The sequence below is a fragment of the Ptiloglossa arizonensis genome, chromosome 4 (genome assembly GCF_051014685.1).
Source record: "Ptiloglossa arizonensis isolate GNS036 chromosome 4, iyPtiAriz1_principal, whole genome shotgun sequence".
Taxonomy (NCBI): domain Eukaryota; kingdom Metazoa; phylum Arthropoda; class Insecta; order Hymenoptera; family Colletidae; genus Ptiloglossa; species Ptiloglossa arizonensis.
The window spans coordinates 22,109,458-22,129,027 of record NC_135051.1 but is presented as its reverse complement, the minus strand read 5'-3'; the positions used below and the strand labels follow the sequence as shown (position 1 = coordinate 22,129,027).

The 19,570-nt window shown below is 37.6% G+C and overlaps 5 protein-coding genes across 6 annotated transcripts; all 5 read right to left on the bottom strand.

Moving 5' to 3' along the window:
• Nucleotides 1-2,157: 2,157 nt before the first annotated feature.
• Nucleotides 2,158-5,995, bottom strand: LOC143146137 (chitinase-3-like protein 1). The gene is made up of 6 exons (XM_076310148.1): nt 5,984-5,995; nt 5,560-5,667; nt 3,858-3,927; nt 3,071-3,738; nt 2,484-2,776; nt 2,158-2,323 (listed from the first exon to the last, which is right to left on the bottom strand). The coding sequence occupies exons 1-6, from the start codon at nt 5,993-5,995 to the stop codon at nt 2,158-2,160; spliced, it is 1,317 nt and encodes a 438-aa protein (XP_076166263.1).
• A 318-nt stretch (nt 5,996-6,313) lies between these two features.
• On the bottom strand, nt 6,314-8,325 carry LOC143146136 (chitotriosidase-1-like). Its single transcript, XM_076310147.1, has 4 exons — nt 8,295-8,325; nt 7,452-8,119; nt 6,752-7,044; nt 6,314-6,455 (listed from the first exon to the last, which is right to left on the bottom strand). The coding sequence occupies exons 1-4, from the start codon at nt 8,323-8,325 to the stop codon at nt 6,314-6,316; spliced, it is 1,134 nt and encodes a 377-aa protein (XP_076166262.1).
• Nucleotides 8,326-9,479: 1,154 nt separating this feature from the next.
• LOC143146135 (chitotriosidase-1-like) lies at nt 9,480-11,628 on the bottom strand. The gene is made up of 4 exons (XM_076310145.1): nt 11,529-11,628; nt 10,694-11,412; nt 9,994-10,286; nt 9,480-9,621 (listed from the first exon to the last, which is right to left on the bottom strand). The coding sequence occupies exons 1-4, from the start codon at nt 11,626-11,628 to the stop codon at nt 9,480-9,482; spliced, it is 1,254 nt and encodes a 417-aa protein (XP_076166260.1).
• A 930-nt stretch (nt 11,629-12,558) lies between these two features.
• Nucleotides 12,559-17,731, bottom strand: LOC143145439 (chitinase-3-like protein 1). 2 transcript variants are annotated; one of them, XM_076308816.1, is made up of 5 exons: nt 17,643-17,731; nt 15,581-15,644; nt 14,312-14,979; nt 13,459-13,751; nt 12,559-13,033 (listed from the first exon to the last, which is right to left on the bottom strand). In XM_076308816.1, the coding sequence occupies exons 2-5, from the start codon at nt 15,642-15,644 to the stop codon at nt 12,589-12,591; spliced, it is 1,470 nt and encodes a 489-aa protein (XP_076164931.1). In that variant the 5' UTR covers nt 17,643-17,731; the 3' UTR covers nt 12,559-12,588. The 2 variants fall into 2 exon arrangements, with proteins under 2 accessions (XP_076164931.1, XP_076164932.1); XM_076308817.1 differs by lacking the exon at nt 17,643-17,731 and adding an exon at nt 17,390-17,459.
• Nucleotides 17,732-18,638: 907 nt separating this feature from the next.
• Nucleotides 18,639-19,499, bottom strand: Mrpl54 (mitochondrial ribosomal protein L54). The gene is made up of 2 exons (XM_076309529.1): nt 19,243-19,499; nt 18,639-19,024 (listed from the first exon to the last, which is right to left on the bottom strand). The coding sequence occupies exons 1-2, from the start codon at nt 19,331-19,333 to the stop codon at nt 18,732-18,734; spliced, it is 384 nt and encodes a 127-aa protein (XP_076165644.1). The 5' UTR covers nt 19,334-19,499; the 3' UTR covers nt 18,639-18,731.
• Nucleotides 19,500-19,570: the final 71 nt, after the last annotated feature.

Genomic DNA, 19,570 nt, shown 5'->3' with positions numbered 1-19,570 from the left:
TATCTCGTTCGCCGGAAATATGATCGAGAGAATAAACTAGACCCGAGTTTCGATTTATGGACGTTTATTATTATAGATATATTTATAATTGTGAACAAGTTTCGATCGTGTGTGATCACTCAACAGTCAGAAACATGGTATTCGTAGTTGCAAACATTGAACAACGTGTTGGAACCGAGTCCAGTGGAGCAGTGAAACGTGGAGATCAGATATTGGTTGTCCGTAATTCGAAAATAGTATAACGTTGAATAGTATTGGGGACTCTGAGTGTATTCCTCGTGTTTGCAAATGGAATTCGGCAGTGATGCTGGTTCTATTGGTTCTGGTGGCACTGCTATAAAATTGTCGTGTTCAGAATGACTGAGAATGGTTGCACTGTCTCTCAAAACGCTATTCAAAGCTTTCAGACGTGGATAGTTCTTCTACTTTTGCGGAAAATGAGTTTTTGAATTACTTTTGTACACTCGTGCTCAAAAATTCGAGGTAACCGAAACGCTATAGATTTTTGAACGACTGTAACTCCGTGAAAAATAATCGTACGATGATTTTCGTGGGGTCATTTTAAAGAGTGAACCCTCTGCTATCGCGTCCATGGGTTGAATTTTCCTGAAAATTCTTTTACATTGCGAAATGATCGAAAAAGGTGGTTGTTTCCCCCCAACAAATTTTACTAATTTCAAACCATTCTCACTTGTGTACAAAATTTTTCACGAGACTCATATTACTGTTCCCAACTTGAGCTTTTGAAACTTGAAATTTAACGTAAGTATCCGTCTTTTACAAACAGATGTGGCTTTCAACGTGACGATGTTAGACTATATGTGGTAAGGAAGACCATTCAAAAGTGAACAGAGATTTATTAGAAAATTTTTTCTCACTTTTCCACTCCTCCTACTTATCGGTGAATGCACCATTGAACTGTCGTTTATTCAGATATCTGTAAATCTTTTTCGATAGTAATGAATACGTAAGCTTTGAATATGTCAAGTAACAGTAGAAACATTTTCGCGTGAAAAAGATAGGACTTTTCCTCTAGGGTAGTGGAGAAGTTACCAGAATGATGGAAAACAGTCTTAATTAACGAAGGAAATTATATTTCAGAATAAATTTTAACAAGTAAGTTTGAACAATCATTTTTATTTTCCTAAAAATAAAAGATGACAGAACTTTGCCTTACATCTAAGAGAAATGATTTACTATTTCTCAAAGATTTACAGTTACTTCGGTTGCCTTTGTTCGAACTAATCGAAAAGTTGCTTGATGAATAAAAAGTATATCAGTAAAATCATATTTTAAGTCATTATTTATACTAAGATATTGCTAATAATTATTGAAATCATTCCCGATGACGATTGTTAATAATTATAATAAATAAAAGTCGAGATATTGCAAAATTTGTGAAGGCGAACGATTTTGGGAAATGTTTGTTCATAAACGCGATTGTTATTAACATTTACACACGTTCCGAATACTAATGTTACAATAGCATGCATCTTATTTATGCATTATAAATGATTAATCGGCTTATAAAAATTGATGTTGATCGAGGCTCGAAATAACGGATGATTATTCACACGTTTTTTAAATAAGTTTAAATTTAAAACATAGGGGGTATTAATTATTTAATAGATACATTATTTTTACATTTGTTTATTTCTTATAATATACAACATACTCGCACTGATTACATTTTTTATACAAAAAAAACAATTATTTAATTAATTACTTCATTAGACAGAAAAACCGATGAGAGCTATTCTACTCAATATCTCATTGATGTCGTGGTAAAATTGGTTCGTAAACGAAAAATATTTCGCCAAAATGACACTTTAAATTATTACTTGGACGAAAATATTGTTAATAATTATTTTTTCAACTATCATTCGATGGCAATTAATAATAATTGCTATGACGATTTCAATTTATTTCTCTCGTAGACGAAGAAATCATTGTCAGTGACAAGATTGAAAGGTAAATAGTAGAAAAGAAGGTATCGTGTACAATACAGAACTAATTTATTCTCTATCTCAATACATAATTATAATTGTGATTAATCCCTGTCGAATACAAAGAATGAAGTACTAAATCTAACCACCGATTGTTTACAAACTACAAAATAAAAAACAAACTCCATCTCGACCCCTTGGTGTGAATCGTTCAGTCACACCATTTTTTCACACCGCCTCTCAATCCTAGGTTCAAAGCAGTCAAGAGTGGATATCTCTGGCCACAGCTACCAAGGAAGTCGTCGTTCTCGAGACTCCATAACATAGCACCACCAAGACCCAAAGAGTTGATATAATTAGCCTTCTCCTTGACAGATCTGAAAACGAACCCAGATTTAAATCCTTCCCCTATAACTCTGATTTCCTGGACTTTTTTATTTCCCTCGAAAGTGGAAGTGTCACTTTTGTGCCAAGTATGGTACAAGATTATCATCCCTTAATCGTTAAACATCGCAGGAAAAACGTTTAGACACTCACATAGGATCGTCGTATCCGATCCATTGGTTGTCTTTGTAAGCATAAGGCACACGCTGCTCCTTATCACGGACAACGGTCCAACCTTTCTGAGCTAAGTCAGTGCATATCTCGTTGTAACCAAGATTACCAGCCTCTTGCGAGTAAGGTCCAGCTAATCCAGGACCACTGCACGACGCTCCTATTTCGTTTTTAGCGGAATCCTCCAGAGTAAAGCTTCTACCAAACGAGGGTATCCCAAGATTGAGCATATGGGCCGGTGCACCTTGCGAAAGCCAATAACGAACCGCTGAATCCTGAACAAAAGATACTCACATCGAGATTCGAACAACCTATATGACACCGTTTTAAAACACAGACGTCCCAAACACTTCGATCTCGGTGATATTGCGTTGCAAAAAATATCTGTTTCGTTCGTTAAGTAGACGAGTCTGAAACTTAGCAAGGGTGAAAACGGGCAGATATTTGATAACTTACGAGTCTTTGGGCGAAAAGTGTCCCAAACGAAGGGAACTTCTGTCTTTAACTTTACGATACTACGAGTGGAATCAACGAACTTCATCGAAAAGTAAAACAGCAGGACTACTTACCACGCACAATTTAGCCTCGGCTCCAGTCGCTTTGGAGGAAGCGTACAACGGTGCGTTAATGCCCGCGTGTTTGTTCCAGGAACCATTGAAATCGTATGTCTTGAGATTGATGAAGTGAACGTGTCGCAATATTTCAGCAATGTTGTACGAGAGTGAGGCTGACTGTTCGGCGGCTGCCACCGCGACGCTAAGGATATGACCGTTGTGCTCGAACGCTCTTCTGAGTTCTTCCAACAGCAGTACGTAGTTCTCCTTGTCGCATGGTCGGCCGCCATTTTGGTTCGGGTACTGCCAGTCGACGTCGAGACCGTCGAACTTGTATCTACGCAGGAATCTCAACACGCTTTGCACGAATCGTGCACGTCTATGGGAATCGGCAGCGATAATCGAATACTTGCTGGATTCCTCCTTTCGACCACCGAGGGAGATCATCGTCTTAAGGCCTGGAGTCCACCTTCGGAGGTAATTGAACTTCTCGTAACCGGCTCTACCGCCATGGTCGGCCAGATCGTTTATTGGATTGAGAATCTTGATACCGCCATCGTGGTCGAGTCCAACGTAAGCATAAACCAGATGAGTACAGAGACGCGGATTGATATCACCGATATGAATCCCGCCCAATCCAGGTCGGTTTCCGGCCCAGTTACCATAGTAGCAAACGATCCTCTCTGAGTGAAACAAAGTATTGTTATGGATGACACAAGTTGTATCTTTGACAAGAGACGATGATACTTGAATGCAACGTGCTGATAATACACGAACTTATGAACGATAAATCGATACTTACTGTCATGAGAGGCCTGACAACCGGAATAGGTGAGCGTCATAAACGCAACCAAGAATATAGCTTTGAACATCTGAAATGGTACATTTTTATACAGTGCTTGGGGTGTTACTTTGGACGAGATTATTTCTTCTTTTTTTTTTTCAATAATAATACAAGTGGAAATTTTTTGTTTTGTTATACTTTATGTTAGAGTTGGATAAAAAATGAAAATTATTAATCGTTCTTTCGAACGTTTGACACGCTACTTATGGATCAAAGTATTGAAACTTCGTTTTCTCGATAGGGTAGTTTTACGTTCTTCGAAATCAAAGATTCTTTTCTCACCTTGACGATCGACTTCCAAACTCTTTGAACAGTCTCTTCGAATAGTCTCTTCGAATTGTCTCTTCGAATTGTCTCTTCGTACAATAATGACCATGTCCAGACGGATGCAGGTATTTATATTCGTAGGCTCTCCACTTGTTTTCATCAGAATCTCCCATCGAACAAAGAATTGATAAAGAAATTAGCGGTCAAGGACTAGTCAAAGAAATGACAAAAGGTGTCATACGGGTATATTCCCGTTAAATATTGCTTTACCCGTTAGTACGGCGATAACATATTGTTTGCAAACGGTAAACTATACTGAACCACGTGTTTGATAATCTTTGGCGAACACCTGCGCGTATAATCAAATCAAGCACTACATTTCTAAACATTCGCTGCATTGGTCAATCGGTGATTATCGTTTGAAACTCTCAATGTCTTTTCAATGCGCTTACGATAAAGAAACCTCAAAACTTATAAATGTTTACATAACATTATCATCGTTAATGTAAATGCAAATAATATATTAACAAACTATCGAATATTTTTACTTTGCACATTAGAAATTGACCAAACATCGAGATCACCAAAAATATGATCGAGAGAATGAAATAGGCATGAGTTTCATTTTATGAACATTTATTATTATACATATATTTATAGTTATGAACAAGTTTGGATCGTGTGTGATCACTCAACAGTTAGTAACAAGGGATTTGTATTTGCAAACATTGTACAATTTGTCGAAGTTGGGTCCATTTGGGTAATGAAATCTGGAGATGACAATTTCTAAAAATTATGATAAATAAATATCTAGGTATTGCGAAACATGTGAGGTCCGACAATTTCAATGAATTTTTATTTCGAAATGCTGATTGTAATTAATATTTACTCATGTTCCTTTGACTTATAATTTACGATCGTGTAGAGGGTATGGAAGAAGGAAAGTAGGAAAAGAAAAGAGCTATTTGTGTCATACATAATAAATTTATTGAATTACATTCATATTCTTACGTTTTCTTACTTGTACATGGTGGCCTTAAAATTAACTTAGTCTAAACTTAAAATAAACGATTCCGCGGAGGATGCAACGAAGCAGTCCTCTTCGTTTTCTGATATACCTAGCTAAGGTAATTAAATTAAATTTGTAATAAATATTAAACAAGTCAAGACACGACAGTGCAGTGACAGAGAATATAAACGAAGCAGTGAGAAAGAAGTAAACATGGGAAAATAAGGAGAAATTAAAATCGGAGAATAAGTACAAATAAAATAAAAAAAAAACAAAAAATTAAAGTCCACTACTGGAAGAGATCTATCCACCTCGGAGGCTACCTCTGGAATCAAATTTTCGGCAACCGGTAAGTTCATATATATCCTCCATAAGGTGACTTACCATTACTTCGACTGCCTCTGTTTGATTTAACCGAATTTCCAACAAATTGATGGCTTTTAAACTATTATTTATGCTAAGATATGGTAAATAATTACTGAAACTATGTTCCTATGACGGTTATTAATAATTACGATAAATAAACATCAAGATATTGCAAAATCTACAAAGGCGAACGGTTTCAGTGAATGTTTCTTCATTTGCGCGATTGTTATTAACATTTACGCACGTTCCAAATATTAATGTTGGAATATGCATATTATTTATGCATTATAAATGATTAAATAGTTACAGGAATTCATTTTGATTAAGATTCGTAGTAAAAGATGGTTACTTTTAAATAACTTTTAAATAAGTTTAGAGTTAATGAATAGAATGTAATAATTATTTACTACATATATTACTTAGACACTTCTCAAATTCTTACAATATACACCATAGCCGCAGTAGTTACATTTCTTACATAAGACATTAATTATTCAATTAATTACCTCACTAAATGGAAAAATTGCTCCATGAAAAAGAATATTTTAAAAAATGACATTTTAAGCTATTATTTGGACGGAAATATTGTTAATAATGGTAGCAACTATGATTTGCTAACAATTGTTAATAATTACAATGAATAATTTAATTTATTTCTCTCGTAAATGGATAGATAATTGTCGATAATAACATAGTAAAACAAAGCATCGTGTATGATACAAAGTTTATTTATTGTCTAATTGAATACATAATTAGAATACACTTAGAATATTTATCTCAATGCTTGGTTCAAAGCAGTCAAGAGTGGATACTTCTGGCCACAGATACCACGGAAGTCGTCAGTTTCGATGCTCCATAACATAGCACCGCCAAGACCCAAAGAATTAATATAATTAGCCTTCTCTCTGACAGATCTGAAAAAGAAACCGAAATTAGAATTTTTCTTTCTAAATCTAATTTCCAAACAATCATCGTCTATGCTAGAAATGAGACAAGGTGACTTCTTTTACTTCCTCATTTCACTAGAACGTAGAAATGTTACTTCTGCGGCAAGTATTGTAACAGAGCCAAGAAACTTATGCACCGTGATCCATAAACTTGGATTCTAACTCTTTTGCATAAATGTCGTCTACGCTAGCACCCTTCTTTTTATCTTTTATTGACAACGTTTTGTTGTTAACCACCTTGAGAGTAATATTGAAACACTCACGTAGGATCATCGTATCCGACCCATTGGTTGCCTTTAAAAGCATAAGGCACACCTTGCTGCAGATCACGGATAACTGTCCAACCACCTTGACCCAAGTTACTGCATATCTCATTGTAACCCAGACAACCAGCTTCTCGTGTGTAAGGTCCAGCTATTCCAGGACCACTACACAACGCGCCTAATCCGTTATCACCGGGATTCACCAGAGTAAAGGATCTACCATAAGAGGGTATTCCAAGGTTGATCTTGTCGGCCGGTGCACCTAGCGACAACCAATATCGAACCGCTGCATCCTAAAACAAGAAATGCATCGAGATTGGAATAATCTGTAGGAACTCATTCTAAATCACGGATGTCCTAAACTCTTCGATCTTGGTGACATTGTGTTGCAGAAAAATATCTATTTTGTTTATTAAGTAATCGAGTCTAAATTTAACAACGGTGAAAAAGAGCAGATCTTCGAAACAGTGTTTCACGGAAGTCTTCGATATTTGTTATCTTACAAGTCTTTGAAACAAAGTGTCTCGAATATGTGGAACACGTGTCTTTAACTTTACAGTACTATGAGTGTAAGTAGTATTGTATAAAGCAGTACTATAAAACATGCTTTACAGTACTATAAAGCAGCAGGACTCGTCACGTTCAATTTAACCAAGACTACACTCTTCTTGAAAGAAAAAAAAAATAGAAAACTACTTACCACGTTCAATTTAGCCGCTGCTCCAATATCTCTGGAGGAAGCATAGAGTGGTGCATTAAAGCCCACGTAATTGTTCCAGGAACCATTGAAATCGTACGTCATGAGATTGATAAAGTGAACGTATTGCGCCACTTGAGCAATATGATAAGATAAAGCGGCAGACGATTCGGCGGCAGCCACCGCCACACTGAGGATGTAACCGTGTTGGTCCAAAGCTTGTCTAAGATCCCTCAACAGGGCCACATAGTTGTCTAGATCGTATAATTGACCGCCACGTTGATTGGGGTACTCCCAGTCGACGTCGAAACCGTCAAAATTGTATTTCTGTAGAAATTGCACAACGTTCTGAACAAATTGGGCACGGAGGGCTACATTGGCTGCAACTTGGGAGTACTTGGTGGACCCCTCGTTCCAACCACCGATGGCGATCATTGTTTTGACGGCTGGATTCAACTGACGGAGCGCGTTGAACTTGTCGTAACCAGCTTTACCACCACCGTTGGCTAGATCAGCCCATGGATCGAGAATCTTGATAGTTCCATCGGTGTTGAGTCCGGTAAAGCTATAGATCAGATGAGTACAGAGCCGTGGATCGATGTCATTAGGTTGGAAAGCACCTAATCCAGGCCGGTAGACCGCCCAGCTACCGAAGTAGCAAACGATCCTCTCTAAGTAACGAAAAAACAAAGTATCGTGATGGATAACGTGAGTTTTTTTTTTTTTTTTGATAAGGAATGACGAAACTTGATTCGTCACTTTGCCGATTAGAATACAGGAACCACTTGTACGTAGATACAATATGCTGATAATACCGTGTACCATCAGCAATAAATCGATACTTACTAGCAGCCACACCACCGTTAGAGGCAAACATGACGAGTGCAATCAAGACTACTGCTTTGAGCATCTGGAAAGGTACGTTTTTATAGAGTACTCGGAGCATTACTTCGAACGAGATTATGTCTGTTACATAAGCGGATATAACTTTCTTTTTTGCTTCCTATTTTTCTTTTTTTTTTTTTAATAGCGAAACAATTTTTTAATTTTTTTTCTCAATGTTCTGTTAGAATTGGATAAAAGTTAAAGTTACCGCGAAACAATTGTTATTTTATTGATCATTCTTACGAATGTTTGACGTGCTACTTATGGACCAAAGTATCGAAATTTCATTTTTTCGATAAAACTGTTTTGCAACGTTCTAGGATATTGATGACGTTTTTATTACCTTGATGTACAAATTCTAATCTTTTCGAACAGTCTCTTCGAATACTCTCTTCGCACGATAATGATCATGTTCACCCGTGTTCATGTATTTATATTCCTTGGCTTTCTATCTGTTTTCATTAGAATATACCAACGAATATTTTAACTTGACAAAGAAATTAGTGGTTAATGACTCCTCAAAGAAATGACTAACTGAGACAAAAGCTTATATGGCCGTTAAATATTACTCTATTTGTTATTACAGTGATAACATATTATTTGCGAAGGGTAAATTATACTGAATCACCATTTCGACAATCTTCAATAAACAGTTATGCGTTTAATCAGACCAGGCATTATATTTCTGAGCATTTGTAGCGGTGGTCATGGGTGACATTCAAGGCGCAAACAAGGGACTTTAATATTTGTAAACATTAAGGAACATCAACGTCGTTAAAATAAACACAAACAGTACACCAACAAATTAATCAAATACTTTTACTCTGCACGTTACAAATTGTACAAATATAGAGATTGCATTTAAATTCGGAAAATTGATTAACAACCATAGCCGCAGTAGTTACACTACTTACATAAAACATCAATTATTCAATTAATTACCTCACTAAATAATAACGTAGTAAAACAAAGCATCGTGCATTATACAAAGTTCATTTATTCTCTAATTGTATACATAATTATCGGTATAGTTACATCGTGTCGATTACAAAGAATGGAATACTAAATCTATTCACTCATTAATTATAAAATACAAAATAAAAATCAAGCCCAATCCGCCCACTTCGAGGAGATCACTTAGAATTATTATGTCAATGCTTGGTTCAAAGCAGTCAAGAGTGGATACTTCTGGCCACAGCTACCACGGAAGTCGTCAGTATCGATGGTCCATAACATAGCACCGCCAAGACCCAAAGAATTAATATAATTAGCCTTCTCTCTGACAGATCTGAAAAAGAAATCGAAATTAGAATTTTTCTTTCTAAATCTAATTTCCAAACGATCGTCGTCTATGCCAGAAATGAAACAAGACGACTTCTTTTACTTTCTCATTTCACTAGAACGTAGAAGTGTCACTTCTGTGGCAAGTATTGTAACAGAGCCATGAAACTAATGCACTCTCTTCGTCGTTTTATCATCGAATGATGAAACGGTAGGCAGTGAAATACAATGTGATATACTATATAATATGCAGTATGATCCACAAACTTGGATTTTAACTTTTTTAAATAGCTGTCGTCTACGCTACCACCCTTCTTTTTATCTTTTACTGACAAAGCTTTGTTGTTAACCACCTTGAGAGTAACATCGAAACACTCACGTAGGATCATCGTATCCGACCCACTGGTTGCCTTCGTAAGCATAAGGCACACGTTGCTGCTGATCACGGACAACGGTCCAACCACCCTGACGCAAGTCACTGCATATCTCATAGTAACCCAGCATACCAGCCTGTCTTGTGTAAGGTCCAGCCGTTCCAGCACCACTACTCGGCGCGCCTAATCCGTGATTACCGGGATTCGTCAGAGTAAAAGATCTACCATAAGAGGGTATTCCAAGGTTGATCTTGTCGGCCGGTGCACCTTGCGACAACCAATATCGAACCGCTGCATTCTAAAACGAAAAGTGTATCAAGATTGGAACAACCTGTAAGAACTCATTCTAAATCACGGATGTTCTAAACTCTTCGATCTTGGTGACATTGTGTTGCAGAAAAATATCTATTTTGTTTATTAAGTAATCGAGTCTCAATTTAACAAGGGTGAAAAAGAGCAGATCTTCGTAAGGTTGTTTCACAGAGGTCTTCGATATTTGTTATCTTACAAGTCTTTGAAACAAAGTGTCTCGAATATGTGGAACACGTGTCTTTAACTTTACAGGATTATGGGCGGAAGTACTATTGTATAAACCAGTACTATAAAGCACGTTTTACAGTACTATAAAGCAGCAGGACTCGTCACGTTCAATTTGACCAAGACTCCACTCTTCTTGAAAGAAAATAAACATAGAAGACTACTTACCACGTTCAATTCAGCCGCGTATCCAGTGTCTCCGGAGGAAGCGTACAGTGGAGCATTAATGCCCACGTAATTATTCCAGGAACCATGGAAATCATACGCCATGAGATTGATAAAGTGAACGTATTGCGCCACTTGAGCAATATGATAAGATAAAGCGGCAGACGATTGGGCGGCGGCCACCGCCGCGCTGAGGGTGTAACCGTGTTGGTCCAAAGCTTGTCTGAGCTCCCTCAACAGGGACACAAAGTTGTCCTGATCGTAGTATTGACCGCCAAGTTGATTGGGGTACTCCCAGTCAACGTCGAAACCGTCGAAATTGTATCTCTGTAAAAATTGCACAACGTTCTGAACAAATTGGGAACGGACGCCTGCATTGGCTGCAACTTGGGAGAACGTGCTGGACGCCTGGTTCGAACCACCGATGGCGATCATCGTTTTGAGGGCTGGATTCGACTGACGGAGCGCGTTGAATTTGTTGTAACCAGCTTTACCACCACCGTCGGGTAGATCAGCCCATGCATCGAGAACCTTGATAGATCCATCGGTGTTGAGTCCGGCAAAGGCATAGATCAGATGAGTACAGAGCCGTGGATCGATGTCGGTAGGTTGGAAAGCACCTATTCCAGGCCGGTAGACCGCCCAGCTACCAAAGTAGCAAACGATCCTTTCTAAGTAACGAAAAGACAAAGTATCGTGATGGATGACGTGAGTTTTTTTTTCTAAGTAATGGCGAAACTTAAATCGTCACTTTACCGATTAGAAGACAGGAACCACTTATACGTAGATACAATGTGCTGATAATACCGTGTACCATCAGCAATAAATCGATACTTACTAGCAGCCACACCACCGTTAGAGGTGAACATGACGAGTGCAATCAAAACTACTGCTTTGAACATCTGGAAAGGTACGTTTTTATAGAGTACTCGGAGCATTACTTCGAACGAGATTATGTCTGTTACATAAGCGTATATAACTTTCTTTTTTGCTTTCTATTTTTCTTTTTTTTTTTTAATAGCGAAACAATTTTTTTTTTCAATGTTCTGTTAGAATTGGATAAAAATTAAAGTTACCGCGAAACAATTGTTATTTTATTGATCATTCTTACGAATGTTTGACGTGCTACTTATGGACCAAAGTATCGAAACTTCATTTTTTCGATAAAACTGTTTTGCAACGTTCTAAGATATTGATGACGTTTTTATTACCTTGATGATCGAATTCTAATTTCTTCGAATAGTCTCTTGGAACAGTCTCTTCGAATACTCTCTTCGCACAATAATGATCATGTTCACCCATGTGCATGTATTTATACTCCCAGCGAATAAAAACTTGACAAAGAAATTAGTGGTTAGTAACTCCTCAAAGAAATGACTAATTGAGACAAAAGCTTATATGACCGTCAAATATTATTCTATTTGTTATTAAAGTGATAACATATTGTTTGCAAAGGGTAAATTATACTGAATCATCATTTTGACAATCTTCAATAAATACCTATGCGCTTAATCAAACATTATATTATATTTTTAAGTATTCGCGGCCGTGGTCATGGGTGACATTCAATGCGCATACAACGGACCTTACTATTTAATAAACGGACTTTAATATTTCTAAACATTAAGGAACATCAACGTCGTTAAAATAAACACAAAAAGTAGATCCCCAAATTAATCGAATACTTTTACTCTGTACGTTACAAATTCTACAAACATAGAGATCGCATTTAAATACGGAAAATCGGTTAACAACGCTCAGATTGCAATTCGTGTATCCTGTTCATCGGAAATACGATCAAAGAAATAAACTAGGCACGAGTTTCAATTTATGGTCATTTATTATTATACTATACATATATTTATAATTGTAAACAAGTTTTGATCATGTGCGATCACTCAACAGTTAGTAACAAGCGATTTGTAGTTGCAAACATTGTACAATGTGTCGAAATGAAGTCCATTAGGGCAGTGAAGCGTGTAGATCATGTAATCGTTTTCAACGAATCGACAAAAGTAGAACGTTGAACAGTCTTGGGGATCCCGGAAGTATCCCTCGCGTATGCAAACAAAATTCGATGGTGTTACTGGCTGTGTTGACGTTGGTTTAGTTGACGTTGGCTTTATTGACGTTGATTCCACCACCTCTGGTGGCACTACAGTAGTGTCATCGGAGTCAGAAGGACTTGACGCGATTGCACTGTCTCTCAAAACGCTATTCAAAGCTTTCAAAAGTGGATACTTCTCGCCACAGGTGCCTCGGAAGTCGTCAGTCTCAATGCTCCACATCATAGCACCGCCAAGACCCATGGAGTTGATGTACCTAGCCTTCTCTAGCAAAGATCTGAAAATTAACGCACAACCACTTGTGGTTCATTCGATCCGCTGAATCAATCGTTTGTGTATAAGTTCCATATCAGTAGCACCTATAGGTGTCGTCTATAACCCTAACTGATTAGAAGATCGAGAACTACAGAACTATTTGGTAGCCATTACCAGAGTTTAATAACGAACAAATTCTCTCATCGTATTCGAATCATCGAGAAAGATGATACGGTAGACCATCGACTGGTCTACCGTACAACAGTTGCAAGGATGTTCATTCACGCGAGTTTAACACAATTCCATCGGGGATAGGACATGAGCTAGACTTGTATCCTAATTTTAAATCTTTTAAGTAACTGTCTTCTACGCTATCTCGATTCTTTTTATCTTTGATTACTATCTTTTTGTTGTTAATTATTTCGAGAGTAGTGTTCAAACACTCACGTAGGATCGTCGTATCCGACCCATTGGTTGCCTTTGTAAGCATAAGGCACACGTTGTTCCTGATCACGGACAACGGTCCAACCACCCTGACTCAAGTAGCTGCAGATCTCGTTGTAACCCAGAGTACCACCCTGTTGTGTGTAAGGTCCAGCATTTCCAGGACCACTACTCAACGCGCCTATCCCGTTGTTAACGGGATTCACCAAAGTAAAGGATCTACCATACGCGGGCACACCAAGCACAATTTTCTCGGCCGATGCACCTTGCGACAACCAATATCGAACCGATGCATTCTGAAATTGGAAAGTTATGAACAACTAAAGTTAATTTTACAACTCTAGCACGTTCATTGAACATTTTTTCCTAAATGTTTTTGAAAAATTCTTAAATTTAAACCCACGAAGTCTTGGCACCATTTTTCGTTATTACTGTGGCGATTCCAGGATACACTTTTGTCAATGTTAATCTATCTCCAAGCCAGTATCTATAGTTAGCTCCATTTGACCAATGGATCAAAGAGAACCCGGTAGCGGGTGTGAAGATAACGTGGACGGTAGTTAGAAACTTAACAGTAGTTAAGCAATAGTATCTTTCTCGCGTTACTTGTTAAATAACACGATGATATCGTTTCAAACGGAAAAAAAGCTTCACGGGTACATTTGTGAGGGTTTCGTTAAGGAAGGAGAAGAATAGAAAACTTCCATCGTCACATCGGTGTCGTTTCATTGATATTCGAGTCACATCGGTCGTTCGTCGAGCTCAGGGATGTGACGAGGGGAGTTTGGTGGATAGATTAAATAACCTAAAGAAGATAGGTGTACAGTAGATCGTTTCTAGCGGTTATCTATCTTACCACGTTCAGCTCAGCCGAGTTCCCGGTGTCTTTTGAGGAGGCGTACAGGGGGGCGTTAATCCCCACGAAATTGTCCCAGGAACCGTTGTAATCGTAGGTCATCAGATTGATGAAATGAACGTATTGTGATACCTCAGCAATGTGGTAGGACAGGGAGGCGGACTTTTCGGCACTGCCTGCCGCTACGCTAAGGAGGTAACCGTGTTGATCCAAAGCGTGTCTAAGTTCCTTCAACAGGGACACGAAGTTGTCCTTGTCGATTGGTTTACCGCCACGTTGATTAGGGTATTCCCAATCGACGTCGAAACCATCGAACTTGTACTCCTTCAGGAATTTCACCACATTTTCAACAAATCGTGCACGGATCTCAGGATTGGCTGCGACTTCGGAGTACTTTACAGACCCTTCGTTCCAACCACCAATGGCGACCAACGTCTTGAGGCCTGGACTCAACTGACGGAGTGCATTGAATTTCCCATAACCGTCTTTACCACTATTGTTGGCCAGATCGGCCCACGAATCGAGAATCTTGACCTCGCCGTCAGTGCTAATCCCGACGAAGGTGTAAATCAGATGAGTACAGAGACGTGGATCGATATCGGAGATATGGATCTTGCCCAATCCAGGCCGGTAGATCGCCCAGCTACCGAAGTAGCAAACGATCTTCTCTGCGCGAGGGAAATTAGGTCTTTTAGTTACTTTCCTACACCCTCGCTCGAAAGTTCGAGGCAACCGAAATCCTCGAAGGATTGTATCTCCGCGAAAAATCGTACGATGATTTTCGTGGGGTCGTTTTAAAGGGTGAACCTTCTGCTTTCACGTGCTTGGATCGAATTTCCCTGAAAATTCTTTTATATCGCTTAGTGATTGAAAAAGGTGGTTTCTTTCCAGAACAAATTTTTGCAAATTTCAAACCGCTCACACTTGCGTAAACAATTTTTCACAAGACTGACGTTCTCGTAGATTTGAAGCTCGAAATCTACTTTTTGGAACGACCACCTCGGGAACGGAGTACGATTTTCTTTTTTACAGTGTTATTCCACATTAAACGAAAAGCGTACGGTGAGAAGAGAATAATGCGCAACTTTTAGGGCGTCGTTGAAAAGGGGAGGTTTCGACCTTTAAAATGACTCCACGAAGATTATAGTTCGATTGACTTTTACGACGATACAACCGTTTAAAGATCAACGGTCCGAAGGTTGTTCGGATTATCTAGCTCGTTAAAAAAAAAGAAAACTCAACTATTATCGGCGATAAATCATTACTTACTATCAGCTTGTACATTGTTAGCGACGAACGCCAGGAAAACAATCAACAGTACTGCCTTGTACATCTGAAAACGTATAATTCCTATAGTGTAACGGTGATATTAAAATTCTCGACGACCGAACTCAATTATATTTTATGTACATAACAGTGTTTCTGGAATTTTATTTCCATTAAATAAATAACTCTTTTCTAACCGTACTTGACACCGTTACATTCGATACAATTATTTCTTTCGCGATAAATAGAAACTGATACGAAAGTGTATCACGATTGTAGCAATTCAAACATTTTTCTTTTCTTTTTTTTCTTTCTTTTCATATTTTAATTTGATCAAATTCAAAGTGTATCGTTGGTCCAAAACGATTGCGCGTCACTGCGTTAGAACGAAAAGTATCTCCCTATCCGGAAAAAATGGATCAGTGTCGAGCAACCGGATGTTAAAAGTTCGAAAATGAACGCTGCGAAACTGAATAACACCGAACGTAAATATTCGAAGAAATTGAATTCGTCAGAAGCTTATCTCGCGTTACACCGATCTACCTTAGACTTTATGTGCAGGCAGCTTTTAACCTTTAATTGAATAAAAGGCCCCCGCGTTTTCAGAAACACTCAGACAATATTTTCCTTCCGAGAAAAATGTCTAGAAGCGATAAAACATATTCCTCGACAACAAATAACTACGACGATAACTCCGAATGCGAAATTGTTAAATTTGTTATTCTCAATGACTGTTTCTCCAGTCACGAACGAACAGCAGGCCCTCGTGGCGAGACGAACTAACGTTCAACGTAAGATCTCGAGAACTGGAACGAATTGTTTTTCGTTTAACGTTAAATATTACCTTGGCGTCGATCTTTACTGAAACGTATCGGTAGTATTTGTATTATCAATCGAAATTGTACGTTGCCTTTTATTTAAAATTAATCGCCCGTATCAGTTTACCTATAGCGAAAAAAGGTTTTATCGGTATTACAAGCTGAGCACATAATTACAACACTTCCACGAAGTGTTCGATCTACATGGTCCGACGTAAATCGAACGAGCGTAAATCGACGTGCAGATCATTCGTGTAGATCGTTCTCTTCGTTACGGCTACCAAACGGGGTAACACACCGTTAACAATTTTATTAAATTGCAACGATACCGTTAACAATTGCCTCGAATGAAAACGCAAAAGTTTCTTCGAAATCGAGTTGCAAATTTGCACGATAAATCGTTAGAACAAGGTACACAGTACTTCTGTAACGAAAATATTTCCTTGGCTACCGGAAGTTGACACCAGACTCGACTGCGTTCGCGAGGAAATTTATTCAAAATTTTCCACCTTTTCCAGTTCTCCAGAGACTCCATAAACGTACTTGTACGTGTAACTTCCTCTTTTTCCTCGTATGAATAAACACGAGGAATCTCTGGCTAGTTCCATTGTTAACACTTTGGACGCGCCGCCGGTGGTCATCGGTGACCGGCGCTCCAAAGTTACGATTCTCTAAAACGCTCACAAGACACGAAACGTAAATACTCGTAAACCTTTAAGTAATTACTCGCGTCGGTAATGCTACAAAGTAAAAAGTACATCGACCAATTATCGAATTTTCTACTTGTTCACGTTCGTTCAGACATCCTCGAGTATGGAAAACTGGCATGGTGGTCAACGTGTTAACGTCGAGTATTTGCTCTTCTAGTGTCTCTCCTCGAGGACCTCATCGCATGGGTGTCGCAATTCCGCGCGATACGAAGGTGCAGTAAAGGCAAAGCACTCAGGCCATATAAAATTTACGATTCCGCGTTAGATAGTAACTGATATCGTACTATATGCAACACCGGGCCTACACTGTACAACGCGTCGAACGAAAGATTCTCGAGCACACCACAGTGACGATTTATCGAATTTCTAAAACCCCCGAGATCACAAGTAAATCTGTTATTCCACCGCGATACCAATTTCACAATCTCGACGACGTAACGGCACGCGCATCTCTCGACACAATGTTCACCGTACACGGATTACGGTGATACGTATACAAACGAACAGAAATTAATAAATATAAAGGGAAAATGTTACTTGTTACGAGGTGAAAAAATTCTGGTTCCGTCAGACGTTTCACGAGCTGAATGCGTCACAAGCTCGAAGGCGGCTACTTGTCTATCGACTAGGTTGATCAACTCATACTACTCATATATTGGCTTTGCAATAGACGATACTTCACTGAAAGATTAGAGTACCGCAAACTAACTCATCTCTGTGCGCGAAAAATTTACTTTCTCCAACTACAAATAGTAATCTTATCAATAGTAATCTACGCGTTTATCAGAGAATGGTGTAGTTTTATCGATAAAACGTTAACATACGAAAAAAGGGCTCGTTTCTTTTCGTATTGCGACTTTGAAGAACGTGCGATAAAGGTGTTAAGAATTGATCGATACGTTTGCCAACGATATCGATAAAGTCACGGTGTCGCGAGCTTGAGAATTTTGTAATGTTTTAAGCAAACTGTCCTTAAGAACAGAAATGTAATCTAATTAGTCAAATATTTTATATCTTGATATTGGATACTTACGATAGAATTAAACATTTTTAATTTATGTATAATAACACGGGGAATTATCGAACGTACACGCGCCACGTATATCGTCCGATAATCTACGGATTCTTCGGAATTAAATGAGTAACTTTTTTGGAATTATACGGAACGTTATACAATGAATATTTCTTCGACGAATTTAACAAATGAGATCACTGAACATTGTAGATAATCACCAGTAGATATGGTTGTTTTAAATGCAGATCATTAAACCACAGAAATAATTGATTAACGATTGTTAAATGAAAAAAAAAGATGCTACGACAGGACGGATTTTTAATTAATGCAATTGATTGATTATATACTTCATTGTCAATATTTTACCAACATAATTGTTAAGATTCTATTTTCTACAAATTTTTAATAATTCATTCATTAATATATAGTGAAACTGTATCGAACTCCACTATTTTAAACTTATTATTCTAATAACAGAATTACAATTATACTATTAAAAATGTACAAGATCACTTTGTAGGGTGTCTGTAATCAAGTACACATATACTTATAAATGGAATATTATATATTTATACCTATTTAACATAATTTTGTAACAATATATGAAAAAATCACTTGAATCTTCGGTGCTTCATTTTTCTATTATTTTGTAGCAATCCATGCTTTCGTACATATTTCCAATATTCTTTAGTATTTGGATCCAATTCTGAGAAATCTTTTGGTTTCAACCTAAGAGTCCATAACCAATCAGGATATTCAGAATCAGGCTTCAGTTTTACATCCTCTCCTGTCTGATAAATGTTTGACCCACATACGTAAGTCAAAAGTTTGTTAACATCCTTTTCAACGGGTAACTGAACTTTTTCTATCTTCATTTTTTTTATTACTTTTTTTCCGGTTGCAACTACAACAATTGACACAATTTTATTCGATATAACTGGTTTGTTAACATTTTAATTAATAGATTAAAAGAAACATAATTTCTGTGTAAAATTAATGCATTAGGAAGATTAGAAATGAAAAAGTTAAAAAATGTGAATGTACAGAACATAACCTCTGCTTCGAAAAGAATATAACCTATACAATAAATAAACATAATAATTCGATGGAAAATATATTTACCCGCATAGTTTTTCGTTTGTATCGCATATTGTGCTGGAATAATAAAACATTCCTTGAATTGAAACAATCGCAAAGCAGACAGAAAAGACATAGTACTTTGTAAACACAATTTGATAAATTGTAAAGTCCCTAGCGTGCTTTTAATCCGGCTAATGGATATCAAGTAACAATGAAATATAATATTTATTTTATTTATATGCACATTTATCTTAACTTCAATAGCAAATATACTGCTACTCGCAAAAACAATAATTTGTATTTCTTTTCAATTCTTTTCTATGTTTTATTTTTCACTAACAATACTATATATTTAAATTTCCAAATTTGA

Bases quoted from the DNA above. Each gene is read 5' to 3' on its own strand.
- LOC143146137 (XM_076310148.1), bottom strand. The intron at 3,928-5,559 runs GTAAGTCACCTT...GTACCATTTCAG, and splicing joins CAGAGGCAGTCGAAGTAATG to ATGTTCAAAGCTATATTCTT. The intron at 3,739-3,857 runs GTAAGTATCGAT...TGTTTCACTCAG, and splicing joins TTGTCAGGCCTCTCATGACA to AGAGGATCGTTTGCTACTAT.
- LOC143146136 (XM_076310147.1), bottom strand. From the start codon at position 8,325: ATGTTTGCCTCTAACGGTGGTGTGGCTGCTA. The intron at 8,120-8,294 runs GTAAGTATCGAT...TTCGTTACTTAG, and splicing joins TAACGGTGGTGTGGCTGCTA to AGAGGATCGTTTGCTACTTC. The intron at 6,456-6,751 runs GTGAGTGTTTCA...TTTCTTTTTCAG, and splicing joins GTCGGATACGATGATCCTAC to ATCTGTCAGAGAGAAGGCTA.
- LOC143146135 (XM_076310145.1), bottom strand. From the start codon at position 11,628: ATGCTCCGAGTACTCTATAAAAACGTACCTTTCCAGATGTTCAAAGCA. The intron at 10,287-10,693 runs GTAAGTAGTCTT...TTTTCGTTTTAG, and splicing joins ACGCGGCTGAATTGAACGTG to AATGCAGCGGTTCGATATTG. The intron at 9,622-9,993 runs GTGAGTGTTTCG...TTTCTTTTTCAG, and splicing joins GTCGGATACGATGATCCTAC to ATCTGTCAGAGAGAAGGCTA.
- LOC143145439 (XM_076308816.1), bottom strand. From the start codon at position 15,644: ATGTACAAGGCAGTACTGTTGATTGTTTTCCTGGCGTTCGTCGCTAAC. The intron at 14,980-15,580 runs GTAAGTAATGAT...TCCCTCGCGCAG, and splicing joins TAACAATGTACAAGCTGATA to AGAAGATCGTTTGCTACTTC. The intron at 13,034-13,458 runs GTGAGTGTTTGA...GTTAATTTTCAG, and splicing joins GTCGGATACGACGATCCTAC to ATCTTTGCTAGAGAAGGCTA.
- Mrpl54 (XM_076309529.1), bottom strand. From the start codon at position 19,333: ATGTCTTTTCTGTCTGCTTTGCGATTGTTTCAATTCAAGGAATGTTTT. The intron at 19,025-19,242 runs GTAAATATATTT...CAATTGTTGTAG, and splicing joins ACAAACGAAAAACTATGCGG to TTGCAACCGGAAAAAAAGTA.